The sequence below is a fragment of the Pinus tabuliformis genome, chromosome X (assembly GCF_031772625.1).
Source record: "Pinus tabuliformis cultivar Carrire ecotype Pingquan chromosome X, CPIR1, whole genome shotgun sequence".
Classification (NCBI taxonomy): Eukaryota; Viridiplantae; Streptophyta; class Pinopsida; order Pinales; family Pinaceae; genus Pinus; species Pinus tabuliformis.
Genome location: NC_142308.1, coordinates 1,467,580,820 through 1,467,606,961, shown reverse-complemented (window position 1 = coordinate 1,467,606,961; position 26,142 = coordinate 1,467,580,820). Strand labels below are relative to the sequence as shown.

Here is a 26,142-nt window from a genome sequence, read left to right as displayed (position 1 = left end):
CTCACACATAGATTTGTCACTCAATCTATACAATATTCCTAAATAATAATTAAAAACATCACCCCATATCAACCAAATGTACAATAATATTCTAAGCAAGATACTCCTGCATCATAAAACATGATTGACCGTGATCAACCATAACTCACCATGGTTAACTTTTAATAAATATATATTTATATTTTATATAAAAATATTAATCTTTTAATTATATATATATATATATAAATAATCTTAAACATTTCCATTATATATATCAATTAAAATAATCTTAAACTTTCCATTTTATCTAATATAAAGTATTGTCCAATGCTATTTATACACATATTTTTCCATAAACTCTATCGAGGAAAATGCTATGTGGTGAAGTCAGTAATGCATCATGAACTCTTTTAAATATTGTAACTAATACAAAATAAAATACAACATGAATCATTATATTCCATATATTAGGTCCACATACTTCAAGTCATACGTGGCATGTAATAATTTGTGTGACCTGTAATAATCTTTTTGCTATTATAATAGTTATTTTTTAAAATATTATTTTTATTAATATATATTTTTTAATAACCTGTGTGTAGTTACAAATAATTTAATATATATTATATTTATTAATTCTATCGGCATTAACGTCAAAGCTTACAAGTAATTTTGTTTTATATGATAAAAAATCGATTATAAATAATAATAGTACTTCGATTTAATTTTTTTTTAATAAATTATAGATAATAATATTAGTCTCATCAAAATGTTGAAATTTTATTAATTAATATGAAATTAATAAATATAAATATTATAAATTTATTTTTTATATTTTTGAAAAATAATACACTAATAATTGGAATATTATCAATTAATAATTTTGAGAATGAGAAAGTTAAATATTTTTGACAAATTGATTTTTGTTTAGATGATAAATCAAACAGGTTTATATATATATATATATATATATATATATATATATTTTGCTTGACACGATTAAATTATTAGTGGAAATATTATAAAATTGTAATTTTAGATTTTATTTTTTTGAGTTAGGTAATGTGAGTTTTGAGATGATTGGCAAGTCTAATATGTGATTTCAGTGACCGCCATCCAAGGACATTTAAGCTATTAAAATCACGTGGGGATCATACTTGGCCTCGACCACACAAACCTTAACATAACTGGATTTTTTCCTAGAAAATTTTGAAATGATAATCTGTATACCACTAAATGTGTAAATAAAACACCTTGTTACACTCTATTGTACACCTCATAAACTAACTCTAAATTTTTTAAATTACTATTATATTTACTTTTACATATTTATTAATTTCATCAGTTTAATTATATACCTGACACACATAATTGTATACCTGACACACTTAACACAATTAATTAGTAGGAATGCAAAACAAGTTACCAACAAAAAAAAATTACTCCGGAAAACCCCAACTCCGATGAAAAACCAAGATTAATAAAATTCTATGAGTTTTCGGTGAAAACCCTAACCAAGCGTTAATCCTAACGTACCTTGCAAAATTATAAAAATAAAAATCCTGAGAGGATAAATATTTTGGATTTGCATCAAACTAGAGGTCCCTGAAATGCTTTCTACCTGAAATCCTTTGTACTTGATCAACCCCCTTAATTTGCCTTGAATATGATCACTGTATGAAAGAGGAACGATGATTTCTTTGGCTACAAATCATTTAATTAAAATTACTAGAGATGTGTAATTCTATGGCAGATTTCAAATTTTATTCTAGATTTTTTGGAAATATAATAAATATTAGCAAAGTCAAACCATTATACTTTTATTAAATTTATAAAATATTTTAAAATATATAATAAATATAAATATAATGATATAACAAATATATTCTATATAAATAATTTTTTTTGGTTGTTTTTGAGATTTGCATTCTCAATTTGGGGATTATGTATGATAATGGTTTGGAGAGGTTTATAAGTGATATTTTTTGAAAAGTTGTTTTTTTTTAGGATTTAATTTGTGTAAAATGAGGTAGGGATTTATAGAAATCACAAGTTTGACTAATGAACTATTCAGAATCAAGTGGCTCACAGATTTTTGAAAATGCTGAATGTAACCGCTAAATTTTAAACTACCAATTTTATATATATATATATATAACTACGTTGTAATAAGGTCCATCCCGGACTTTGGCTTTGGCTCATTATATACTGATTACGTTTATTATTAAGTCCGTATACTTGACATTACCAAAAGTTTATTATGAAAATAATAATTTATACAGATTACATTTAAGTTGAAAGGATTGATTTTTAATGCGGATGATATGGAAGGTGATTCCTCCGTCCTTGCCCATGTGTTGTTTTGTTGTCCTACCTGGAGTCACGCGGCGAGGACCTATGGCGGGAGGTTGTACGCCCTGGCCAGTTGGTTTAGGTTGCTCGCGCCATCTGTGCAGTATTGCAGTCGTTGATCTGGTTCTCGTGATCTGATGACAGAGAAACCATCGAGTTTCAATCCCTAACTAACTGCTCGTTCTCGGCATTTATGTCGCTCATTGTTGCTGCTAATCTTGGTGTTCTTGCTGCTCCGCAAGGGTTTGCTGCTTTGTTCAAGATTTCATTTTGTCAATGGTATCCTCTGAGAGTGATGATGGCGATGGCATTTGTTAAAATGGAACCAGGTAAACCTATCGGACTGTTGATCTATTGTCCTGTTGACTTGTACCGTGAGGTTGCTATAGAGTTTGGTTTTGGTCTGGCGAAACATTTAACGCTTTGCATTCACTGCACAGGAATGTCCCATGGCACCTTCAATGCTGCAGGCGATAACTGGTTTCAGGACTTAGCTGCGAAAGGTAAATTATTAAATGTTTTCTCTTTCTTAGCTTCAATGGTTTTAATCCTTGATTTGATTTATATCACTTATGGCTATTTGCTTATTGATGAACACGGAAGCTGCCTCACACGGAAACCTTCCACTCTGAAGTAAAAACTCTCCCATCTGCTCATTTGTTCGGTGGCTTGATGATATTTCCCATAAGGGTTTACTGACTTAAGGTCTCGGATGTCCATGGCAGGTAAACACATAGTGGTTTTAGGTTATTTGTTTTGGTATTGGCCACCCCTCTCTAGAGCGTAAGCGCTTACGGTGATGTTATTGACTCTTACAAGTTGGATTCTTTACTTATGGCATGAATTAAGTTATGGGAAACACCACTTATATGGTCGAGAACAGAGAATCAATCTCGTGTTGAACTTCTAGCTGACCACTACGACTCAAGTTTATGGCTCTGTTTAAATTTGTAATTATTTACTTACGCGTAGATGTTTAAAGGAATTATGAATAAGGCATTTTGTAGTTTTGGGGGAAAAAATCTCGTTCTGAAATCGATGGAGGGTTTTATGTTCTTTCTGTATAGTTTTGGTATGTGGCCACTTAAGTGAACCGACTTATGTTTTGCGTTTTATGTTCTTTCTGTATAGTTTTGCTATGTGGCCGCTTAAGTGAATCGACTTATGTTTTGTTATGCGGCCACTTCAGTGAACCAATTTATGTCGACTGATGCAGAATGGAAAGGTAATGAATTACCTTATTCTACTTCGTGGTTGCATTATGGGCCTAGAAGACTCTTCTTTTCTTTATGCAAGTATTTACTATGTTTGATTGACCAATTCCGATGGAATTCGATCACATTTTAAATTAAGATAGTTATAGGGCTTGAATAGTTACTCTGCTATAATTTCATGATTGTTGTGGTCGAATTATGGTGCCCTGAACCTGCGTTCAAACAATTATGGTACCTTGAACCTACGTTCAAACAATTATATACATACTGTCTTTATATTCTGAACCTGCATCCAAATATTTATATAAATGTTGTCTTTACATTTTTATCATTAGTAATAGATTTTGTAAGGTTACACAAGTCCTTCTACAGATTCTAGGATAAAAGGCATTTTACTTGATTTACTTCTATAAATTATCAATTTGCCTTTCATAATCATGAACAAGGAACCATAATCATTGAATGAGCATTCTCTTTTACATCTGCTAATGTGCTTCTGTATCCTGTAATCATACTTTTCCTCAAGATATTTGACCTTCTAAATATAGTTTTCTAATTAAGAACTTATTCTAATGATAGTTCAAGCATAACAAATTTTACTCTATCATTAAGTGTTAATCTCCACAGTGTAGTATTAATTCTAGGAAGAAACTGACTATCATACCTATCTGTTCCACCTGCAATTTTCGATAATTGTAGAAAGTCTCTCATCCCAGCCACAAACCTGGCAATTACGACTAGGCTCTCCCCGAGCACTTTCTCTGCTGGAGCCACGAACCTCGAACCTAGCAATTATGTCCAGGCTCTCCCCATAATTGTAGAAAGTCTCTCATCTCAGCCATGAACTTGGCAATTACGTTCAGGCTCTCCCCCGAGCACTTTCTCTGCTGGAGCCACGAACCTGGGAATTACGTTCAGGCTCTCCCCATAACTGTAGAAAGTCTCTCATCCCAACCACAAACCTGGCAATTACGTCCAGGCTCTCCCTTGATCACTTTCTCTGCTTGAGCCACGAACCTGGCAATTACGCTTTCTCTGCTGGAATAATTTCCAATTAAAGTCAGTGCCTTGGGCCTCCAAACTTCATTGTGAGCCTCAAGTCCTGTACTACTCTTCATGAAACAGTTCTTTTAATTAATCATGTCTCAATTCCTAATCACTCACAATTAAGTAACAATTTATTATCCGATTTTCTAGCCTTAGTAATAACATAACAGAAAATAAATGCAATAAAACACAAACCAAATTAAATAACCACAGGAAATCCTTCCAAGAAGCGAAGAGTGTTACAGTGAATAAACCAATTTAAACAATACAAATCAAAATTTATCCACAATTCAAAATTTATACACAATTTTTTTTTCCAGATTTCAAACAAAAATCTAATTAAAAAAACTAATAAAAAAAAATCTCATCTAGCCTGGCCAGATTTAGCACTCTCCAAATCTCACACGAAAAAAATAAAAAATAACATCGTGGTCTGAATTTTCTTTAATGGTTAAAGAAAGCTATATGGTCTGTGGCCTTTTTTCGAAAGTAGATTCCACTCTCCATGCTGTAACCGTTCTTTGAATCCATAATTGACCGCTACCTACTCTGCTGTCACTAATTTTCTGCCATTATTTTTTTGTGTAGATTCCACTGACCATGTTGTAACCGCTCTTTGCATCCATAATTGATCGCTGCTGCTACCACTAATTTTCTGCCAATTCAGGCTGCCATTATTTTTCTGTCAATTGACGATTTAGTCTACTTCCCCAACCTTCGCACAACATTCAATACTTAGTAACAGGATCAATATATAATGTTCGCCCAGGTGAGGGTAGAGTCGTTTAATCCTTTTAAAACTGTGAAATCTTTTTAAAGATTTTTGGGTTGTCAAAATGCAAAGGCAAAGAATTAACTGAGTACGGGTCTAATAGTTCATAGTAGTTTAGATCCATCTTTATTCCATATCTATTAAACACGGAAATGGATCAAATCTCTTGAGATGGAAGCGTTTTTCAAAATGAAAAGAGATTTAATACTTCTCAATACTTGGTAGATCCTGAATTAAGATGGATTTAAGTATATGTAGTTGACATTGAAATATATTATTTATAATTCATATTCTCCACATTAAAATGTTAAAACATGTTTTGTTGTATGCATACATTTAATTATTTTTATAATTAATATTTTCTAAAATATTACATATCAAATCCATATTAAGCATTGAAAGAATTACAAATATCACTCATACATTGAATTAGGAAGAAGGTATTAATGGAATATGAATTATCATAATCTCTCTCTCAACCTTAATTTGTTAAATATATTTTTTTTTATTAATTTATTTTTGTTTTAAGTATCACATGTAAACATAACATAGAATGAATTACACATCATGTAATATCAATAATATTATTTCCTATCATTTTCATATTAGGTTACATTTCTTCATCGTAGTAAAATGTAATTTTTTTTTTACTCATCTCCATACTAAATAGTGAAGAAATTACATTAATTTATATCTCTATATAAAGTTGAATATAATTAAGGTGAAAATTGAAGTACTTTAATTATGACCACATTAATTTCTTACTATTGTTAATTTGTCAATTTAAATTATTATTTACTATTTAAAAATGTAATGTTACCTGACAACATCTCTCCCATATTGGGTTGTAGAGTTCTTCCTAGCATAATGATGAAGTGTGCGATGTTTTAGTATTGGATTTTATAAAATAGACATTGGATGAGAAATTTTTGTGCAAGGTAGCAAAAGCTACAACTTCCAAGGAAGAGTGGAAGATCCCAAAAGCATATTTTGGTACAAAGGAAAGTGGCATGCAACAACAAGTTGAGTCACAATTTGTTGAAGAATCAATAGAGAAGTCAGATCTGAGAGTATATGAGAAAGACACTTGGAGGAGAACAAAGCTTGGAGAATCCCACTCAAAAGTGGATGATGGTCATCAAGACTATAAAAGTAAAGTAAAACCCATTATGTCGACATGCATATGGATGGATAAGATGCAACAAATATTGCAGAGAGAGGAGTTGGAGTTTTTATGTATGAAAAATGGCAAGAGCATATGAATGCTCAAGAACTCCATTGTAACGTAGATGGTGAATCCCACTATGACGAGACACATGTAGAAGATGAATATAAAGTGAGGTGAGAATTGGTGAATCTAGTTGCAGCTGATGAACTTGGTGAAGTTGAAATTGTTAACGAGCACATGTATGCTTAGATATCCTACCATAGGGTGGATGAACATTATGTTAATGACACTTGTGATATATTTTTTGAAACTTGGATTGAACATGGAAATATGGAAAGTGTCATGTTCAATGAAGAATTGAAGGTTGAAGTTGCAACTATAGTAGCAAGTTATGAAGTTGTTGGAACTATTCACCAAGGAGTGCGTGATCTAGCAACAACTGATGATCAAGAAGATGGTAAAGTGATTCAAGAGTTTTTAATGAGAATATATATTGATGGCATAATAGTGGAAGATAGTCTCAATGAATTTGAAGAGATAGACAAGGAAGAGGAATAGGAGAAAGCTCTCATTGTATAGCATAATGAAGTTGTTTTAACATTGTTTTTTAATATGAAAGTGTTCAAAATGGAGTTGTCTTTAGTGCGACTTTTGGGACTTTCCAGTGTCGGAATCCGGTGGAAAAAATTGAGGTGAAATCTTGATTTGTATTATTTAAACAGGTTTTTTAACTGCATATTTGGATTCAACACCTTGAAAAACCCCTAGGACACTTTGATTGTGCAGAGATTACCCATCAAGCTTGTGATTTCAATAAATTGCTGCCGATTTTAGAGAAATTTAACCAAAAAAACCCACCAGAAAAGCTTCCAAAAATTCGCACTAAAGACAACTCCGTTCAAAATAGCATGAGAGTTGAAGTTAAAAACAATGTTGTTGATAAGTTTGACGTAGATTTGAAGCTCATTGAAGAATGGATTGAGAAGCCAATTGAACAAATTGATGATAGTCTTAAAGAAATAGCTAAATAAATAATTAAATGAAATGATGAATGAGAAAAAGGAGGGTGATTATGATTTTACATGTAACCCTAATGATGATCTTGAGTGTGCATATTACAGACAAAAAACAAAAGTACCTGATGGTGAAAGTAAAGTGAAAGACACGACAATTTGTGGAGAAGAATAAGAAAATGTTGAAGAAATCTTTCAATTTTGGAGTTTTGAAGAACTTAAATTTTACAATGAGCTAATGATATGACAACAATCATGTTATCAGGTGTATTATAATGATAAATTAAATTTTGGTTATAAGTTTGATGATAGTGAGTATAAATGGAAACAATCCACAAGTAAGAAAATTATTGAAGAAGAAAGTCGTCATAATAGGCTCAAGAAGACTAAGGTAATTTTCGAAATGTTTACAAGAAAATTCAAGAAGAAACTCCAAGAACAAAAGGTGAACAAGCATGGAGCTTTCAGCAAGAAAGCAAAGCTAAAAATAGAGGTGAAGCTTAAACAATTTCAAGGCTATAGAATTTGGAAGAAACGAAAAACAAAATCCAACATTGTAAAAATTTTGAGTCATTGTAACCCTAGATGAGAATTAGACCAATGGTCATTATTAAGTGACGATTGAGTCAATTTCTATTGTAAACCTAATAGGTATAGTTGAGTCACGTTTGAGTTATTTTGAGTCATGCAATCGTAATTAAAAGGGGATTGTTGGAAATAGTAAATTAATCTCGTATTTATGCAATGCATGGAAAGTTAGTGTAAGATAGTTTGAGTTCAATCTATATTTGGAAAAGTCTAATTAGTGTGAGTTTGCATGATCAAGTTAGTAAGAGTTGAGTCAAGTCTAGTTAGAAATAACATGATTCCATATTTAGTAAGTTTGGGCTTTATATACCCATGGTTCGGCCATTGTGAGATGCATGAGGCCAGAAGAGCCAAAGACCGCAACTCATTGAATGTGTATGTGAGAAAGTTTAATGATTAAATGTTTAGTTATGTGTCTTTTGTGTTTTTCCTCTACCTTTCGAGCAATATTAAATGGGAGGGTATTGTAACCTTCATCGACTTTTACCATTTTCCACTTATCTTTATCATTTTTATCAAGATACTTGCTCTAAGAGATGAAAGATGTGTGATTAGAGGGTTATTGTGACCGTGTGATATTGTTATATTTTTTGGACCTTAGGTGGATCTGTGCGTATATTTTTTTTGATTTTAGGTGGATCAATGTGTACACTTCTGCTTGTGTTAGATAGGAGCCTTGTAAGAAGTGCAAAGATAAGTTCCTTAGTGTGACGCTTGGAAGTGTCTGGAGACTTTTGAGGGAAACTGGAACACTTGTTTCCATAAGCCACTCCAGATTTTAGGTGGATCAATGTGTACACTTCTTCTTGTGTTAGATTGGAGCCTTGTAAGAAGTGCAAAGATAAGTTCCTTAGTGTGAGGCTTGGAAGTGTCTAAAGAATTTTGAGGGAAACTGGAACACTTGTTTCCATAGGCCGCTACGGATTTTAGGTGGATCAATGTGTACACTTCTTCTTGTGGTAGATTGGAGCCTTGTAAGAAGTGCAAAGATAAGTTCCTTAGTGTGAGGCTTGGAAGTGTCTGGAGACTTTTGAGGGAAATTGGAACACTTATTTCCATAGGCCCGTACGACTTCTTGGCTAGTCTTAGGGATTGCAGTGATAGAGAAGGGGGATGCACTTTATTGGGTTGTGCAGGTTAATGGGGAATGAGGGATTGAAGGTTGGTGTGCCATTGGAGTTTGGCACCTTGGTCTAAGCTTGTTGTGTGCTAATTGTGGACCAATATTGTCTTCGGTAGTGATACAGATTCGGGGATTGCGGTGACATAGAAGTTTTAAGGATAAGTGTTCTTATTGTCATTTATATGCCTTTGTTGTATTAAATATATATATTTAAAATTATTGTTATGATCTACATGTGTTCTACATGTTTAATTATGTTGTCATGGTAATGTGCATATTGCATTCATAATAAAAATGCATTAGGCCTACATCATAGAGTATTATTATGGTAGAGGGGTACTTATTTAGCAATATGGGCATGGGATCCACTTTATATGATGAAATTCAAAAACTGAATTATCATATTAAGTCTGGTGATAATGTGACCCAAATTGAGGATTGTTCAGTTTTCTACACAGTGTTATTAGAGTGTGGTTACATCACTTGTGTTATATGGACAAAGCTAGCATGTTAGAGGAAAGTTTTTGACAAAAGATATCTATAAAGTAATTAATAAAATTGAGAAGAAACTTTAAGAGAATTTGAGAAAATTAGAAAGATGAAAAAACCCTAATTTTATTATCTTTTAATAAGGCCAATTTGGACTGAGAATGATCAAATTTTAAGTCTCCATGTCAATAAAAATATAGATCACAAATTATTTAAAAAAAATGCAAATTATAAACTTTACCAGAACTAGAGTTTTCATAAACTATGTGAATCACAAACTATAAACTTTATCAATAAAAATGTGAATCATCATTAAAAGATATTATGTGAGTTGATCTTTATATATTAACAAAAATAAAAATCTCAGGTCAAGAAATTATAGAAAATCACAACCAAATAAACAAAAATGTGAATCATCATTAAAAGATATTATGTGAGTTGATCTTTATATATTAACAAAATAAAAATCCCACGTCAAGAAATTAGAGAAAATCACAACCAAATAAACAAATTTAGTTATAGTGCTCCAATAAAAAGACAAATAGATAAATTCCACTACACCATAAACATTGTATTTAAAAAAAATGTTTATAACTCTCACGTAGAAAAACAAATAGATATGATCCACTTCACCATAAACAATGTATTTAAAATGTTTTGTTAAACCTATTTTAAAACAAATTTTTAAATATTATATAATACTTCCCTACATTTTATTAATTATAAAAACAAACATTCTGATGAAATAAATCATATTACGTTAAAATTATTGTCATTTGGATTTGTTAAAATTATTGTCATTTGGATTTGTGCCATTGTTAGCGTATCAATGATTCTTCTTAGCTTCAAGTTAAAGGTATGGGAAGTCAACTTGTGCACTTTCTACCACGGAAATGGAAATGGCAACCTTATATAGAGAGTATATCTTTTGTTATTTTTTATAATAAAAATGAGTTGGACTTCAATTGTTTTGAACTTCTTCTATCATCGAGCTATCTATTATTTGTAAAAGGAAGCTTTTATTATTGTAAGCAACCAATCTGTACTTAACCTGCAACTTCTTTTTATTAAATATTTCAATTTATATATTTTAAGAAGATTTCAATTACTCACCAAAATTTATCATAAGGGGTTTTTAAAAGTATAAAAATACAAATGGTAGATGGTTTCCTAATAAGAGGTAGAGAAATATTTTTAGTTAAGATAAATTTATAGGTATGGGAGAGTAGGTATTATGGAGGTGTAATAAGTATTGAAATATGATTGGTTAAGTAACAAATAAATATGGTATTAATTAATTTAGATTTATTTTAATTTTCGATTTATCAAGTATTGAGAAGATTAAATTTTTTGAGGTGTAATTTTTTTTTGAGTATAAAATTTGAGGAAATGTTTACATTTCCAGGGATTTGATCTCTCTTGAAGTTTGATAGATTTAAAGTTAAAATGGATTTAGATTGGTTTATAATATCGGTACATTGTAGACTTTATATATTATATATTTTTATTTATTTCTCTCATTATCATAAAATTAAAGAAAAATCCTCTAATACTAAGTCCATCTGATCTTTCTTTTCAATTTATCATTTTTTAATTATAAATTACAATATGTGAATATTTTATTTTTATTGATATATTTATTTTATTATTATAAATCTACATAGTATTTATTTTTTATAGATTAATATAAAATGTATACTTTCCTATTACCTCAATTTTATCGAGCTTAGTGAAATAAAGAACAAATTTCTATCTAAAAGATAGAATGACCCCAAGATTATAATTCCTTTCATCTCACCCAATGAAAATATCTTCAAGCTTGAATACTAAGAAAATATACACATGTTATTAGGTAAATTAAATATTACTGCAACTAAAATATTAATAAATAGATATATATTTTCCTTAAAATATCTATAACATTAGGATTTAAGGGGCATAGAATTAAGACTTGAGCCAATTCACTTTCATTTTTATATATATATATATATATATATATATAAACTTTTTAGAGAATGCATGACCACTTATTAGATTAAGAGAGTAATGAAAACAATATAACACCAAGCTCTCAAACACAAGGTTATCTCACTATAATAGCATATCTCTTTTTGAGATGTTAATGCATTTGTTTGCTTATTGGGTTACTTTTGTGATTTCAGGTTTGTAAGAATTTGGTTCTATTTATTTACTTTATGTAGAAATAAGAAAGAGCATTAAAAATGGATTCCTACAATATCTCTAATTATGGGTTTGAATTGCATAGATGTCTTGGGAGGGGAGGTTAACAAATAGATTTGGAAACTTATTTTCAATATTTGTTGAAATTAAGAGTATTTTTAAACATATTATAAATAAACATACTATACCATGCTATATCATAGGTTCATTATGTAAAGTTCTGTTTTGGGAGGATTTATTATCTATTCATCAAACACTATATTAAAAAAATATATAAATATTTACCTCTCAATTATGGATTTATCATGTAAATATGTTTAACTAGTTTTATTTTTTTTGAAATATGGTTTAAAGTTGTTTTTGGTTATAGTTAATTTTTTTTTTTTTTTGTTACAAAGAAATAAGCTAATCGACCAAAATAACAATGTTAGCAAAAATGAGCAAAATTGAAATTCTATGTCTTTACAAGCTATTAAAATTTTGTTTTATCTAATAAGAAAATGTTTATAAATAATAATATTACTTCAATTTGAAATTGCTTTAGATAACTAAAATTTATTTTATAGATAATGATAGTAGTCTAATCAAAATCTTAAAATCTTCAAAGAATATTAAATAAATCATTATAAATATTATAAACTCTTTTTGTTATGAGTTGGAAAATAATACACTAATAATTTTGAATATTATTAATTAATAATTTTTAAAGTTAGAAACTTAAATATTTTAACAAATTGATTTTAGTTAACCCATTTTATTTATTTGTTTAGATGATAAATCAAATAGGTTTATATATATATATATATATATATATATATTTTTTTTTTTTTTTTTTTTTTCTCGACACATGATTAAATTATTAGTGAGAATATTTTAAAAATGAATTCTACAATTATTATTTTGTTTTTTTGTGAAGTAATGTGAGTTTTGAGATGATTTGCAAGACTAACTTGTGGTTTCAGTAACAACGATACAAGAATATTTAAGATATTAAAATCACCTAGGAATCATACTTGGTCCATACTTGGCCTAGGCCACACAAACCCTTAGCATAACTAGATATTTTCCAAAAAAAATTTAAAACTGTAAATTTTATACCAGAGTGTCTGAAAAGAGCACCCTACCTTAATGTATTCTACACCTCATAAACTAACTCTAAAATTATTATTATATTTACTTTTATATATTTATTAATTTTATTATTCTAATTAATTAATTTATTTTTATTTAAATAAAATTTTATAGCAAATTAGGATTTCTTTGAGTAATTAGTTAAATTTCAAAGTTAGTAATAGTTAAATAAAAATAATGATAAAAAAAAATTAACTTAAAACTTTAAAAAATATCTAACAATGTAATTTTGATTTTTTAAATAAAAATTAAATAAATTAAAATAAATTTAACTTTCCTAAAATTTTTAAATATCTAAATTATATAAACCTAACAACTTAAAATTTCCCGATTATTTCCCCAACTGCTTTTCAAAATTCTCTTCGTACGGCAATGTTGTCCATTTCCATACAAATATGGTACGTCAATACTAAGGCAGGTCAAGAATATACTAAAGCAGGTCAAGAATATCTGGACTGTCATAGTTTTGTGGACTATCTGTATAATCTGTTGTTCGATTTTTTCTGAATTTTGTTTCAGGATGGGATGGACAATTTGTATGTATTCAAAACTTTATATTCTCTTAATATAATCCATGATGATTTTCTCTCTGGAAAAAAAAGCAGGTCAAGCAAGTGTAATTGATCTTAGTTTTTGTGACACAAAATATGCAAATAGGAATGTTTATTTATTTTAAAAATATGTAAATAAAGTTTATAGATATCGAATAAATAGTAATTTTAATGATATATTGGACATGATAAAGATATAGTTTTTGTTAAATTTATTAAAAAGAAAAAAAAATATACAAATAAAAATATTTATTTATTTAAAAAATATAATAAATATATAATATTTATTTAAAAAATATAATAAATATATAAATATTTTTAAAGCAATCAGAAATAATAATTATCTGATTTTATTTTATTATATAATTTTATTTTATTATATAGCAGCTCTATCTGAAAATGCACAGCCAATGGATTACAGAATTATACGGTACACGATCAAACAAATCCATCCATCCTTTCATCTTTAAATAAATTTAAAATACATATTGTCTACTCTAAAAATCGCAGCTAATTGATTCACAATATTCATGGTCACGACTCACAATCTGGAGGTGGACAGAACCTGATAAATCAAATCTTTTCTTAAGATTTTTCCAGATGGGGACTTCGGAATTGAAGTCACAAATGCCACTCGCCGTATTTTCTTGTACGGTGAAACCTGCACTCAACAAGTATAACACCAAATTTCTCTCAGGAGTGGACAGGATAAACCAAAGCTTTATGTTTATTTTTAAATACCCTAGGAATCTGTAATTGGGCTCTACATGGATCAGTTAGTCAGCCCAAAAAATTGAATGTAAATTTTTAATCACTCATATAACTTTACAAAACACTTCAGTTTCCAATATAAAATTTTCTTCTCTAACATAATTTTACATAAAACTTTTTTGCAAAATGAATCATCAAAAAAACAGAAACAAAAACTTTTTTGCAAAATGAATCATCAAAAAAACAGAAACAAAAACTAAATGTACAATTAGCAAACAAAATAGGGAACTGCATCTACCTGTTTTGCAACAAATTTTTTTACATCATCCTCGCACAGATTGCTACCAGGCTTCCTCACAACAAATGACATTGGTATTTGACCTGCTTCCTTATCAGGATACCTGACACACAGAATTGTATGCCTAAATTAATTAGTACTAACGAAGGAGATTCAGTAATGTTGCCGAGGGTCTGTGCTATCAGCCCAAATGTTGAATTTTGGCTACCACTAAAAAATGTTTATTAGATCCAGAAGTGGTAAAATACAGCTAAGTGTTGAGCTTTTTTGAAAGTATGTTAGCTCCAAAAGTATGGTAAATGCTACTCACGGGATAACAGCTGCATCAGTAATCTCTGGGTTTGAGAGGAGCAATTCCTCTAATTCTGCTGGAGCAACCTGCCCAGATAAATAAATTCTGACCAGATAAATATTCTGGATTTGTATCAAACTAAAGGTCGCTCAAATGGTAATTCTTCTAGGGGTAATTTGCTATGTATTAAAAGGTAAGGTAAATCCAACATTAATCACGAACGGAAATATAAGTGATCACACATAAAGAACACCAACAATTATCATGGGAAAACCCTAACTCCGATGAAAAACCTAGCTTAATAAAATTTTATTAGCCTTCGGCGAAAACTTCAAGAATAATTATCATGGAAAACCCAACTCCCATGAAAAACCTAAATTTTATTAGTTTTGGTCAAAACCTTGATCAAGTTTGCAGAGTGCCTTACTCAACTCTTGGTCCCATACACATACACTAACTGGGGAGACTCTACTCAACCCTTGGCCCTCAAACTACTCGACCTTTAGTACTTGATACTTAACACACATACAATAAAGACAAATAAACCTATTTATAAACTTCATTCAAATACAACTCACATAAAATCAGGAATCACAAAACCATATACCCAACACTATTAACTATGGAATGTCCTTCCGTTAATCTCAACATAACCAAAATTATAAAAATAAAAATCCTAAGACAAATATTTTGAATTTGCATCGAACTAGAGCTCCCTGAAATGCTTTGTACCTGAAATCCTTTGTACTTGATCAACTCCTTTAATCTGTCCACAACAAAAAGGAAGCCATCCTCATCAATGTAACATAGATCCCCGGTTTTCAGCCACCCTTCAGAGTCCAAAGTTGATGCAGTTGCTTCATTATTACCAAAATAACCTGCATGAATTACTAAAAGCCTTAATGGTATTTCTTTGGTCAGAACCTGGGACAGATCAAGCCATGCCGAAATGCTGGACCTGTCTCTAGCTAGATAAATATCGATATGGTTTCATTTGCCTTAAATTGATAATACTAAATAAACCAATTTAAATAACACATTAAAATTTATCCACAAAATTTTCACCATATTTTAAACAAAAATCCACCAAAAACCCTAAAAAAATCTCACAATCCACCAGAAACCCTAAAAAAATCTCACTTATACAACTCTGGTTGTTATAGCCTCCTGATACTCAGCACTCTCCCAATCTCGCAGCGGAATAATAAAAAAACGGCATTGTGGTCTGTGATTTTTCCATTTTTAATGGTTAAGAAAAGCTATATGGTCTTCGCCTTCTTTCGAATTCCGAAGAAAATATGTAGAATGATGCGTAGGAATACCTTTCATTATTGTCGGTCCCCGCAGCCAAAGCTCGCCTTTATGGTTGGGTGGCAGCGCTTTGCCAGTGACTGTGTCCACCACTTTGGCTTCCATGTTAGCTGCCAGCAAACCTGTTGTTCCATGGGGTGTGTTTTCTTCTTTGGTTTTAATGAATGTCACTGGACCCATGGACTCTGTCAACCCATACCCCTACAAAATATTAAGCATCTTCAATCAGCTTCACCTGTCTCACTGAAGGAAAAATATAAGTAATTCTTCCATCTTGGAAATTTACAAACACTAGAATTCAGGGTTATGAAAATAGAAATCCCAAACAATAAAATAACATATGATAGAATGAATACCCATTGGGCTTTGTTTTGTATTTTTTAAATCAACAAAGATAATAAGAAAATTAAGCGGATTATAATTATTTTTCTGCTTAATAATATAATAAACAAATTGTGATGTAATGATTTTGAATAAGCCCTTGAAAAGTAAACATCCTTTCAATAATATATTTAATATTATATATATTAAAATATTTAATATTTATTTTGACATATGCAATATTAAATATTTTTTATTAAATAATAATGTGTCCAATACATATTTCTAATTCTTATCTAATATATGACAAATTGTCATGAGGGAAAATTACTTTGTAGTCAACATTCACATCAACCAAGTAAAACAGTAACTTATTTAATTAAAAAAAAAACAAAACAAAACATGAACAACCCATATTAAAATAATATAAAAATTCACCCAGCTGGAAAAATGGACTCACTTGGACACATTGTTCAGGAAACCTCTATATGCGTTCTAAAGACAGGCCTTTTTGAGAAGAAATCTGATGAATTTCAACATGCGTTCATCAACCATTTCAACATGCCTACATCACAAATTTGATGTGACCCCGTACGAATGAGAACTCTGACTTAATACATCACCGAAATCGGCAACCGAAAAAAGATGATGCCACTGTGCATACAGAGTCAAGTGTTCGGCTTTTATAACCGCTTATGTTGATTGTGGATTTTGAAAATATTTAAGAAGATGATTGAAAGTTTAATGAATTAATTTATTTTAAAAAAGATGATATTATTGTGTATATAAAAGGAGTTGTTTTTAGTATAATTTTTTGGAAGTTTTAGAGTGGTTTTTTCTGGTCAAATTTTTTCTAAGATCTGACAGGAATTTGTTGAAATCACAAATTTGACGAATAATCTTGCGCAATCGAAAATCCGTTGCACAATGTATATAATCCATATATACAGTCAAATACAGTCAAAAAACTAGTTTAAATAACACAAATCAAGATTTCACCTCAAATTTGGTGAGGAATTGCTTGGATGATCAAAAGTGATTGGAATCCAGGTAAAAAGTTTCAAAAAATCCTTTAGTAGCTTTGCTTGAATCATGTTTTAGATTGTAGAAATGGATTCAACACCATCCAAAATCTCTAGAACACCCAAAATATTAAAGTTTAACAATTATAACCTAGATTTACAAAAATCTTGACAAGATTTAATCAAAATTTATAATTTTCCGGGAAAAAATAATCTCTTTAGACTCCCGCTTTTGAAAATATTTTAGAAAATGAAGAAAAATCCAGTGAAATTACCTCTTTCAAAATTTACAGATAAGTGTTTGGTTTTTATCGTATGAAAAAACTACAAGTGTTTGACTTTTATTCTAGTTCATGTTAATCATAGATTTTGAAAATTTACAGATAAGTGTTTGGTTTTTATCGTATGAAAAAACTATAAGTGTTTGACTTTTTATTATAGTTCATGTTAATCATAGATTTTGAAAATATCAGAGAATCTGATAAATTAAAACAAAATGAATTTACCTCCATCAAACTTTATCATATTCTCAAGATGCACCAAGGGTGGAAAGTACACCGGGTCAATCCTAAGGATGCACCCAGGGAACAAACGATTTGGAAAGTACACAGGGTCAATCCTAAGAGAGTGTATCCAGACTAGTAAATTTGTAGTTGATTACAGAAAAGATAGGAAATAAATAATTTTGTAATTGATTACAGAAAAGATGAAATTTCCAAATTAGGAATTAAATGTCACCTGTTTAACCTGCACATTCGGAAACAGTGCACTGAATTTGTCGATGGTGTCTCTGCCAAGCGGTGCTCCGCCGGACTCGATCGACTGAAGCGACGACAAATCGTAGTTGCTAACAATCAGAGACTTGTTTAGAACAACGAGAATTGGAGGAGAAACAGGCAGAGAGTTCACTCTGTACCGCTCTATGCTCCAAAGCATTTCACCTAAATCGAACTTGGGCATGACCACCATGCTATTCCCAGTTGCAATGCAAGAAACAGTATAGAAAAACCCAAAAACATGAAACATAGGGACTGTGCACAAATATATCTTGTCGCCTGCTCCCATATCGTCCCTGCTGACAATTCCTGCGATCAAACTTCCATGGGTGGAGATGACTCCCTTGCTCTTGCCCGTCGTCCCGGACGAGTACAGAAGCGTGGCAGTGTCCTCCTGCTTGATGTCCACGGAAGGAAAACCACTAATGGCGGACTGCAAGAGGAGGCTTAAACTAGAAATACAGCCCTCTGCTTTTGTGTAATTACCCTCTATCACAATAACAGGCAATTGGGTGGAACGGGACTTTTCTATCAGATTTTCTGGTGCGAAGATAATCACGGTTCCCGAATCCTGGGCCTGCTTCTTAATCTCCTTTTCTGTGCACAACGGATTGGCGGTGGTCAGGATTGCTCCGATGGAGAAAATAGCGAGGTGGATGCATGGGAGGGCGATGGAATTGGGAGAGAGCACCAGCACCACGTCGCGTTTTCGAATCCCCAAGCCATGCAGTCCCGCAGCGATGGCTCTGACATTCTGGCGAAGGGCCGGATAACTTAGCGAGAGGCCACTGGGGGCGTCTACCAGGGCAATGGGCTGATTCTGGTGGTGTTGCTGGTGGTGGGAGAAGATGAAGGTAGTGACATCCCTGTGTTGAGTGGGCAGAGGAATGGGATCATTTTTGCTGTAGTAGATTCCACTCTCCATGCTGTAACCGCTCTTTGCATCCATAATTGATCGCTGCTGCTACCTACTCTGCTGTCACTAATTATCTGCCATTAATTTTGTGTCAATTGAGGATTTGGTCTCCATCCCTTTACCCTTGCACAGCATTCAGTACTCAGTAACACGATCAATATATAACACGATCAATATATAATGTTGGTTGAATCCCAAAAAAAATAAATGCGTAAGTCGTTTAATCCCTTAAATGAGGTTTTGCACATGCAAAAGGCCGCTGTCAATGCTTTTCAAAGATTTTCAAAATGGTAACTATTTCCCTTGGGATGGCCAACGCTATATGCTAAGGAGAGTTTTTTAGAATGCTTTTTCTTAAAGGTCGAAAGCTATTCCGACAGCATCATTAAAGGCTTTGAGAGAAATATTCGAAAGGGCTGTGTCATAAAAGGTTATTAAAGGTTATAAATACTATAAGTTTTTTACATTAAAAAGGAAGTGATTTCAAATATAATTTTCTTTAGAAGCTTTTACTTTATTATTATTTGGAAAGAGCGCAGGTTATAAAAAGTATTTTAAAAGGAAAGTTTGCGGGTTCTCAGTTAATATATTGAAAATTAACTAAATACACGTGGTTGGGTCATTGTGAGATGTATGGCCAGAGGATCCAAGAAAAAAATTGTACTGTTGAATGTGTATGTGAGAAAGTTTAATGAATAGAAGTTTAATTGTGTGTATTTTGGGTTTTTCTATTGCTTTTTGAGCAATATTAAAATGGGAGGTTAATGTAATTTTCATTGACTTTTACCATTTCTCACTTATCATTTTTATCAAGATACTTGTTCTGAGAGAGGGAAGGTGTGTGATTAGAGGGTTCTTGTGACCTTGTGATATTGTTATCGTTTTGGATCTTAAGTGGATCTATGCATATATTTTTTGGATTTTAGGTGGATTAATGTGTATACTTCTTCTTGGATTAGATTGGAGCCTTGTAAGAAGTGAAAAGACAAGTTCCTTAGTGTGAAGCTTAGAAGTGTCTGGAGATTGTTGAGGGAAACTAGAACACTTGGTTCCTTAGGGCCTTATGACTTCTTGGTTGGTCTTAGGGATTGCAATGATAAAGAAGGGGGATGCACTTTCTTGGGTTATGTATGGTGTGCCATTGGAGTTTGGCACCTTGGTTTAAATTTGTTGTGTGCTAATTGTGGACCACTATTGGCTTGGTTAGAGATACAACTGGAGGGATTGCATTGAGATAAAAGATTTAAGGATAAGTATTCTTATTGTCATTTATGTGCTTTTGTCGTGTTATATATATATATATATATATATATATATATATATATATATATATGTTGTTATGATTTACATGTGTTCTACATGTTTAATTATGTTGTCATGGTCATGTGCATATTGTATTCATAGTAAAAATGCATTAGGCCTACATCATAGAGCATTATTATGGTACTAGGGGTACTTAATTAGCAATATGGGCATGGGAGCCACTTTATATGAGGAAATTCAAAAACTAAATTATCATATTAAGTTTGGTGATAATGTGACCCAACTTGAAGATGGTTAGGTTTGCTACAAAGTGCTATTAGAGTGAGGTTACATCACTTGTGTTATATGGACAAAGCTAGCATGTTAGAGGAATTTTTTTGACAAAATATATCTACAAAGTAATTAATAAAATTATTCCAATAAAATTGGGAAGAAACTTTAAGAAATTTTGAGAAAATTAGAAATATGAAAAAGCCCTAATTTTATTATCTATTAGTAGGGTGAATTTGGATAAAGAATGATTAAATTTTGAACTTCCTATGGATCACAAATTCTTTCCAAAAAAAATGTGAATCACAAGCTATAGACTTTATCAAAACCAAAAAATTTCCAAAAACGATATGAATCACAAACTATAAGCTTTATCAATAAAAATGTGAATTAGCTAAATTAAACTTCATATATTAACAAAGATCAAAATCATACATTAACACATTATGGAAAATCACAACTAAATAAACAAATTTATCTGTAATGCTAACATAGAAAAACAAATAAATAGTTAGTGCGACTTTTTGGACTTTCCGGTGCCAGAATCCAACAGACAAATTTGAGGTGAAATCTTGTTTTGGGTTATTTAAACTGGTTTTTTAACTACATATTTGGATTCAGAACCTTGAAAAACCCCTAGGACACTTTGATTGTGCAGAGATTACCCATCAAGCTTGTGATTTCAATAAATTGCTGCCGATTTTAGAGAAATTTAACTAGAAAAACCCACCCGAAAAGCTTCCAAAAAGTCGCACTAAAGACAACTCCATTCAAAATAGCACGAAGTTGAAGTTAAAAACAATGTTGTTGATAAGTTTGATGTAGATTTGAAGCTCATTGAAGAATGGATTGAGAAGCCAATTGAACAAATTGATGATAGTCTTAAAGAAATAGCTAAATAAATAATTAAATGAAATGATGAACGAGAAAAAGGAGGGTGATTATGATTTTACATGTAACCCTAATGATGATCTTGAGTGTGCATATTATAGACAAAAAACAAAAGTACTTGATGATGAAAGTAAAGTGAAAGACACGACAATTTGTGGAGAGGAATAAGAAAATGTTGATGAAATCTTTCAATTTCTGAGTTTTGAAGAACTTAAATTTTACAATGAGCTAATGATATGACAACAATCAAGTTATCAGGTGTATTATAATGATAAATTAAATTTTGGTTATAAGTTTGATGATAGTGAGTATAAATGGAAACAATCCACAAGTAAGAAGATTATTGAAGAAGAAAGTTGTCAGAATATGCTCAAGAAGACTAAGTTAATTTTCAAAATGTTGACAAGCAAATTCAAAAAGAAACTCCCACAACAAAAGGTGAACAAGCATGGAGCTTTCAACAAGAAAGCAAAGCTAAAAATAAAGGTGAAGCTTAAACAATTTCAAGGCTATAGAATTTGGAAGAAACAAAAAACAAAATCCATAGTTGTAAAAATTTTGAGTCATTGTAAGCCTAGCTGAGACTTAGACCAATGGTCATTCTTAAGTGACGATTGAGTCAATTTCTATTGTAAGCCTAACAGGTATAGTTGAGTCACGTTTGAGTTATTTTGAGTCATGCAATCGTAATTAAAAGGGGACTGTTGGAAATAGTAAATAAATCTCGTATGTATGCAATGCATGGAAAGTTAGCGTAAGATAGTTTGAGTTCAATCTATATTTGGAAAATTCTAATTTAGTGTGAGTTTGCATGAACAAGTTAGTCAGAGTTGAGTCAAGTCTAGTTAGAAATAACATGATTCCATATTTAGTAAGTTTGGGCTTTATATGCCCATGGTTTGGCGATTGTGAGATGTATGAGGCCAAAAGAGCCAAGAACCTCAACTCGTTGAATGTGTATGTGAGAAAGTTTAATGATTAAATGTTTAGTTATGTGTATTTTGTGTTTTTCCTCTGCCTTTCAAGCAATGTTAAGTGGTAGGTTATTGTAACCTTCATCGACTTTTACCATTTCCCCCTTATCTTTATCATTTTTATCAAGAAACTTGCTCTAAGAGATGGAAGGTGTGTGATTAGAGGGTTTTGTGATATTGTTATATTTTTTCGACCTTAAGTGGATCTGTGCGTATATTTTTTTGGATTTTAGGTGGATGAATGTGTACACTTCTTCTTGTGTTAGATTGGAGCCTTGTAAGAAGTCCAAATATAAGTTCCTTAGTGTGAGGCTTGGAAGTGTTTGGAGACTTTTGAGGAAAACTGGAACACTTGTTTCCGTAGGCCACTACATATTTTAGGTGGATCAATGTGTACACTTCTTCTTGTGTTAGTTTGGAGCCTTGTAAGAAGTGCAAAGATAAGTTCCTTAGTGTGAGGCTTGGAAGTGTATGAAGACTTTTGATGGAAACTAGAACACTTGTTTCCATAGGCTGCTATGGATTTTAGGTGGATCAATGTGTACACTTCTTCTTGTGTTAGATTGGAGCCTTGTAAGAAGTGCAAAGATAAGTTTCTTAGTGTGAGGCTTGGAAGTGTCTAGAGACTTTTGAGGTAAACTAGAACACTTGTTTCGATAGGCGCTTACGACTTCTTGGCTAGTCTTAGGGATTGCAGTGATAGAGAAGGGGGATGCACTTTATTGGGTTGTGCAGACTAATGGGGAATGAGGGATTGAAGTTTGGTGTGCCATTGGAGTTTGGCACCTTGGTCTAAACTTGTTGTGTGCTAATTGTGGACCAATATTGTCTTGGGTAGTGATACAAATAGGGGGATTGCGATGACATAGAAGATTTAAGGATAAGTGTTCTTATTGTCATTTATATGCCTTTGTTGTATATATATATATATATATATATATATATATATATATATATGTATATGTATATGTATATGTATATGTATATGTGTATATGTATATGTATATGTATATGTATATGTATATGTATATATGTATATATGTATATGTATATGTATATGTATATGTATATGTATATGTATATATATACATATATACATATATATACATATACATATACATCTATATATATATATATATATATATATATATATATATATATTATTGTTATGATCTACATGTGTTCTACATGTTTAATTATGTTGTCATGGTAATGTGCATATTGCATTCATAATAAAAATGCATTAGGCCTACATCATAGAGTATTATTATGGTAGAGGGTTACTTATTTAGCAATATGGGCATGGGATCCACTTTATATGAGGAAATTCAAAAACTAAATTATCATCTTAAGTTTGGTGATAATGTGACCCAAATTGAGGATGGTTAGGTTTTCTACACAGTGTTATTAGAGTGTGGTTACATCACTTGTGTTATATGGACAAAGCTAGCATGTTAGAGGAAATTTTTTGACAAAAGATATCTATAAAGTAATTAATAAAATTATTTCAATAAAATTGAGAAGAAACTTTAAGAGAATTTGAGAAAATTAGAAAGATGAAAAAACCCTAATTTTATTACTTTTAATGAGGTGAATTTGGATTAAGAATGATCAAATTTTAAATCTCCATGTCAATAAAAATATAGATTACATATTGTTTCAAAAAAATATAAATTATAAGCTTTACCAAAACTAAAGAGTTTTCATTAACTATGTGAATCACAAACTATAAACTTTAGCCATAAAAATATGAATCATAATTAAAAGATATTATGTGAGTTGATCTTTATAAGTTAACAAAAATAAAAATCACAGATCAAGAAATTATAGAAAATCACAACCAAATAAACAAATTTAGTTATAATGCTCAAACAAAAAGACAAATAGATAAGTTCCACTTCACCCTAAACATTGTATTTAAACAAATTTATTTATAACTCTCACATAGAAAAACAAATAAATATGATCCACTTCACCATAAACAATGTATTTAGAATGTTTTGTTAAACCTATTTTAAAACAAATTTTTAAATATTATATAATACTTCCATACATTTTATTAATTATAAAAACACACATTCTGATGAAATAAATCATATTACGTTAAAATTATTGTCATTTGGATTTGTGCCCTTGTTAGCGTATCAATGCTTCTTCTTAGCTTCAACTTAAAGGTATGGGAAGTCAACTTGTGCACTTTCTACCACGGAAATGGAAATGGCAACCTTATGTAGAGAGTATATCTTTTGTTATTTTTTTATAATAAAATGAGTTGGACTTCAATTGTTTTGAACTTCTTCTGTCATCGAGCTATCTATTATTTGTAAAAGGAAGCTTTTATTATTGTAAACAACCAATCTGTACTTAACCTGCAACTTCTTTTTATTAAATATTTCAATTTATATATTTTAATAAGATTTCAATTACTCACCAAAATTTATCATAGGAGTTTTAAAAATATAAAAATAAAAATTTAGATGGTTTCATAATAAAAGGTAGAGAAATATTTTTAGTTAAGATAAATTTATAGGTATGGGAGAGTAGGTATTATGGAGGTGTAATAAGTATTGGAATATGATTGGTTTAATAACAAATAAATATGGTATTAATTAATTTAGATTTATTTTAACTTTCGATTTATCAAGTATTGAGAAGATTACATTTTTTGAGGTATAATTTTTTTTTTGAGTGTAAAATTTGAGGAAATATTTACATTTCCAGGGATTTGATCTCTCTTGAAGTTTGAGAGATTTAAAGTTAAAATGGATTTAGATTGGTTTATAATATCCGTGCATTGTAAACTTTATATATTATATATTTTTATTTATTTTTCTATTATTATAAAATTAAAGAGAAAATCCTTTGATGTTAAGTCCATCTGATCTTTCTTTTCAATTTATCTTTTTTTAATTATAAATTACAATATGCGAATATTTTATTTTTATTGATATATTTATTTTATTATTATAAATCTACATAATATTTATTTTTTATAAATTAATATAAAATGTATACTTTCCTATTACCTCAATTTTATGGAGCTTAGTGAAATAAAGAACAAATTTCTATCTAAAAGATAGAAGGGCCCCAAGATTATAATTCCTTTCATCTCACCCAATGAAAATATCTTTAAGCTTGACTACTAAGAAAATATAAACATGTTATTAGGTAGATTAAATATTATTGCAATTAAAATATTAATAAATAGATATATATTTTCCTTAAAATATCTATAACATTAGGGATTTAAGGGGCATAGAATTAAGACTTGAGCCAATTCACTTTCCTTTATATTTATATTTTTTTATATATATATATATATATATATATATATATATATATATAAACTCTTTAGAGAATGCATGACCACTTACTAGATTAAGAGAGTGATGAAAACAGTATAACACCAAGCTCTCAAACACAAGGTTATCTCACTATAATAGCATATCTCTTTTTGGGATGTTAACGCATTTGTTTGCTTATTTT

At 30.5% G+C, this 26,142-nt stretch overlaps 1 protein-coding gene across 1 annotated transcript; it reads right to left on the bottom strand.

The window, feature by feature from the left end:
- Positions 1-14,152: 14,152 nt before the first annotated feature.
- Positions 14,153-19,291, bottom strand: LOC149145537 (putative CoA ligase CCL5). Its single transcript, XM_089449029.1, has 6 exons — positions 18,305-19,291; positions 16,235-16,424; positions 15,645-15,790; positions 14,931-14,998; positions 14,621-14,723; positions 14,153-14,272 (listed from the first exon to the last, which is right to left on the bottom strand). The coding sequence occupies exons 1-6, from the start codon at positions 19,289-19,291 to the stop codon at positions 14,153-14,155; spliced, it is 1,614 nt and encodes a 537-aa protein (XP_089305155.1).
- Between the last annotated feature and the right edge of the window lie 6,851 nt (positions 19,292-26,142).

What these genes read in the sequence shown, in the direction of transcription:
- LOC149145537 (XM_089449029.1), bottom strand. Translation starts at nt 19,291, where the DNA reads ATGGATGCAAAGAGCGGTTACAGCATGGAGAGTGGAATCTACTACAGC. An exon ending in GGGACCGACAATAATGAAAG is followed by an intron (nt 15,791 to 16,234) that starts GTATTCCTACGC and finishes TAATTCATGCAG; the next exon opens with GTTATTTTGGTAATAATGAA. An exon ending in AAAAATTTGTTGCAAAACAG is followed by an intron (nt 14,273 to 14,620) that starts GTAGATGCAGTT and finishes TGTTGAGTGCAG; the next exon opens with GTTTCACCGTACAAGAAAAT.